Below are 4,156 nucleotides of genomic sequence, written 5' to 3' on the forward strand. Positions count from 1 at the left end.
AGATGAACTGACACTAATAGTTTTTTTTTTTAGTCTAAATGGCTCCTCTTTCAGATTGTTACTTATGTTTCCAGCTTATGCAACTGTCCAACGTAAAATAGGCTTCATATGGTGGATGTTACTAGCTAGAGGTCTGATTAGTAAGACTAGTTTAGAATCAGTTTAGCTTTATTTCATCAGTATAGACTCCCTAGTGAGTATTTGCATTGGAACTCTCCAGCATGCGCAGTTAGATCTGGTCCATGATTAGTCCTTGTGAACGTGACTCCCCAATTCTGCATTTCAGGCTTTCATTCATGCATTCATACATATTCCCAGTCATAAACATTCGATACTTGCATGATATCAAAAGAATAATTCCATGACACAATATGATTTAGATTCTGCCATATATAACTTAAATAAACAGACGTGTTCAATTTCAATAAATACTTTCTTGTAGCATCTCTATCAATAATACCAATCACTAGAATTTTATGAAAAAATCCAAGGAAACTTAAGCGACCTTGCTATACCCTATCACGCCATTTCTTATCAAGAGACATAACTATACAGGAACCTACCATAGCTATGTTAATCCTCTCATAGATCATAGGTAGGAGGTTATGTTGAAAAATATATGTTTTTAATTCTAGCATGTCACACTTCATACATCGATTTATACTTAGGCACATACAAACATTGATTTGAGTATTCTCATACCTGTCAAGTAAAAAATGACTTCCAGCAACCTTCTATATACTTCTTGTTTCCCTCTAGCAGCCACTAACCTTGATCTCAACCAAAAAGAAAGCAGAAATGAGGACCTATCCCCCCTCTCTCTCTCTCAATTTCTCTGTTGTTGAACCTTCTCCTTCTCATCTATAACTGCAGCAAATGAATGTTTATTTTCCTCCAAAAATGCTATACAAATTTTGCAGCCTTTCACAAGAAAAGAAATAAATTTTCATTTTTCCCCTCTTTCTTTTATAATATTTTCAGTTACTACTTCCAGGCTTCCAGCCAGGTATATGTTTAGTAACCCATTTATTTTTTTTCATAACTGCACCCCCTTTATGATATAGTTGACCCTTTTAGCCAAATTTAACAGTTATTGAATCTTTCATTTATATTTATACCCTATACCCACATTAAAATTTTTGAATAATTAAAAAAAGAAAAAGGAAACATTGGGCATTACACTTCTTAAGTTTTTTGTTATGCATACTCATGTTTCCTACCATTGATTTGTCTCATTTGGCAGTATAAGGTATTATGACCTACGAGACCGAACACTCGGGTTAGTTACTTTTCAATTGAGTTGTTACAATTTGTTCTTGTATGGTTATAGAAGATTAGTTCGTTTAGCGCAAATGTGATGAATCTCACACATGGTAAAATTTTCAATATTTTTTTTACCTTAAGGTAAAGATTGAATAATAATAATAATATAAAAAAACCCTAACGTTAAAATATTAATTATTTAATGCCTGGTAGCTTTCACGTGGAACAAAAGTTTAAGATCCCATATACACCACCATGACTTGTTACTTTTGTTTCAAACATTTTAGTTTTATTTTTATTTATAAAAGTTTTTATTGATGCACATCTTTTAAAGGAGAAAAGGAAAAGAAGCGCAACCGAGTCCAAACAGGACGCCCAGAGATGTTCCCTTTGTGACGAGTCCTGATCAAGATGGGTGGAGACAAGTGAAGGTTAAGACGAGGATCCAGCGAATGAGTTCTTCGCTACTTACTGGCTTTCTTGCTTCATCAACTAACTAAAAAGAATGAAAGAGAAAAAGAACTGGCCACTGGCCACTGTGTAGCTGGTCCAGTCGCCTCTGAGAATCCAGCTTTCTCGAGGCACGACGAAGGAAAAGGATCTCTGCCTCTTTGGAAAGCGGCCTGGCTTTTTCCTCACGTTAGCCGGAAAAAGCTACCAACTGCAGACTAGGAGGCATCTGCAGCAGTCCTTTGTTTTGGTTCCCAGGCGATCGACCGGTCATGTTTTGCTTTTTGGTTTTTCACCTTGAAGAGGAAAATATAATAATAAAAAGAAGCATTGTCCATGTGGCGTGAAGTTGAAGGAAATTTTGAAGTTAAAATCACCGTTTCTTCGCAAGATGAAGATGAAGAAACTTGAATCAACGTACAACCAGAAATTTATATATTAACAACACCGCGCATTGGAGCATATCGGCCGAAATGTGCTGATATGATTCAAGGGCCACATAGATAGTAGTTTTCTTTTTTAAATTGTTCTAAAAATTAATTTAAAAATAAAAAAATAAGATGACATTCGATCGTTACAATGCATATCGGCTTACTCTATATCGATAAGCAAATCAATCAATATGGTGCAGATGCTGTTTATCAAGTCCTTAAATTGTGAGGTTTGGGACGAGTGCCCTCATTTGATAAGTTGCTTGGAGACCACATTTGACATAACAAATATATTCTAAATTGCTAAGTGGCACATACATAATAGCTTAAAGAAGACATTTAAAGCCGCATCATCCAAATTGTGCTGATTATAAGAATGATTAACCAAAATTATTTTAGGTTCAGCCAAGTACATTCACTCCGTCCCTATCTTTCTTTGCAGAGTAAGAATCAGACACAGAAACAAAGGGGCAATCCTGAAATTGACAAATTCAGTACCCTTGTCGGGCAAAGGATGCTGAAGTCTCAATCCATCCAAAAGATTCTCCAAGAAAAATAAAAACGAAACCCAGAAAACAGGGAGGCCCTCTTCAGACATTATCTCACAAATAAGGACCTGTTTAGCTCTTTAGTCGAAAAGATCAGTCGAAAATTTCACAAGCCACCGCCCACCCTTAATTTACTTCAAATTCCTCAATGGTACTCCATTTGTTCTCCAAATCTCCACAACACCCATGTACATGACTGATTATTGACGCATAGGACATGGGCAGTGTCGTAAATGGCATCGACGATAAAACCCCCCTTCCAGGGGTGGTCCGAGCACATGGGCAATCTGCCGTGTCTTTGTTCTTCTTTCTTTGGAAGGGAAGGGAAGGGAAGGGAGGACGATGAACACTAGGTGCGTTTCAGGGTGTCTGCAGGATGTGGAGGCACCCATCAGGGTGAGCTTCATGAAGCTGTACCAATGGCCGCACTCCGATGCGGAGTTTCTGAAGCTCATTAGCGCGAGGGAGGAGAAGAGCACGGGCGGCAACCCTCGGGCCTCGTGGAAGGGTCGTGAGAGCTACGCCTCCAGGCAGATGTACCTGAGGAGCTACACCTTCTGCAGGAAGGAGGAGACTGTTGCGGAGAAGACCAGGAAGTGGCTGAGCGAGAAGAAGAAGATGAAGGGCAGGAAGGAGAAGAGGAAGGGAGGTCCCATGGAGGTGGTGGCCGTCGTGAAGAGGGTGAAGGACAAGTCTGTGTCTGGGGTGTACTCCGTGTTTGAGGTTGTGTTTGAGTGCCTCTTCTCTTGTATGGCTCGGGTGGATGTGGTGGAGTTCAAATGAGGGGGGTTGTAGGGATGGGCAAGAACCAAGTTCAAGTTCCTGACTTATGTACTTTATCCTATATGGAAGAAGGAAAAGATGGGTTTTCTTCTCTCTTTCTTTCTCTCTCTGTCTCTACGTCTCTTACTCTTCATTTTTTGGTACTCTTTCTTCCTCTTCATGTTGCTTTTAGTAGCAAGGATTGAAGTGGAGTGCTTGACTGGTCACTTCTTAGGTTCACTGGAAGATTTAAAGCAGAGGAGGCAGAACTGTCTTGTTGGAATGCAGGAATGGCTCTATCTTCCTCTTGTTTATGCTAAGTGTTGGTACAAAGGCATCACTAGTGATCGATACAGTATATACTAGAAAACGAGGGATCCATATATATTCCCTCTCAGCTTTCTTGTTCCTGAAGAGATCAACAAAGAAATTTAATTAATGCTGTGCACAGAAATCATTCCCTTCAAAGCTAGTACCGTGAGTTGGATTTTAAGAACAACCTGTATTAAATACAGATTTTGCAGATTTCTGGCCACTTGATACACAAAGAACACGAAAGACGCAGCTTTGAAAACAGATGTGTATCCTTCTCTGCAAATGATTATTTCAGTAGACGGATGGTCGTGGAAGGGTAGTTAATTCAGAATATTTTTCATACTTTACGATGGTGGATGCAACTTGTTCACAATGGGTTTGCGTGAA

The 4,156-nt window shown here is 39.1% G+C and overlaps 1 protein-coding gene across 1 annotated transcript; it reads left to right on the top strand.

Moving 5' to 3' along the window:
- The first annotated feature begins 2,966 nt into the window (after positions 1 to 2,966).
- On the top strand, positions 2,967 to 3,570 carry LOC116251198 (uncharacterized). Its single transcript, XM_031625316.2, has one exon. The coding sequence runs from the start codon at positions 3,035 to 3,037 to the stop codon at positions 3,473 to 3,475; it is 441 nt and encodes a 146-aa protein (XP_031481176.1). The 5' UTR covers positions 2,967 to 3,034; the 3' UTR covers positions 3,476 to 3,570.
- Positions 3,571 to 4,156: the final 586 nt, after the last annotated feature.

The sequence above is a fragment of the Nymphaea colorata genome, chromosome 3 (genome assembly GCF_008831285.2).
Source record: "Nymphaea colorata isolate Beijing-Zhang1983 chromosome 3, ASM883128v2, whole genome shotgun sequence".
NCBI classification, from domain to species: domain Eukaryota; kingdom Viridiplantae; phylum Streptophyta; class Magnoliopsida; order Nymphaeales; family Nymphaeaceae; genus Nymphaea; species Nymphaea colorata.

What these genes read in the sequence shown, in the direction of transcription:
- LOC116251198 (XM_031625316.2), top strand. Translation starts at nt 3,035, where the DNA reads ATGAACACTAGGTGCGTTTCAGGGTGTCTGCAGGATGTGGAGGCACCC.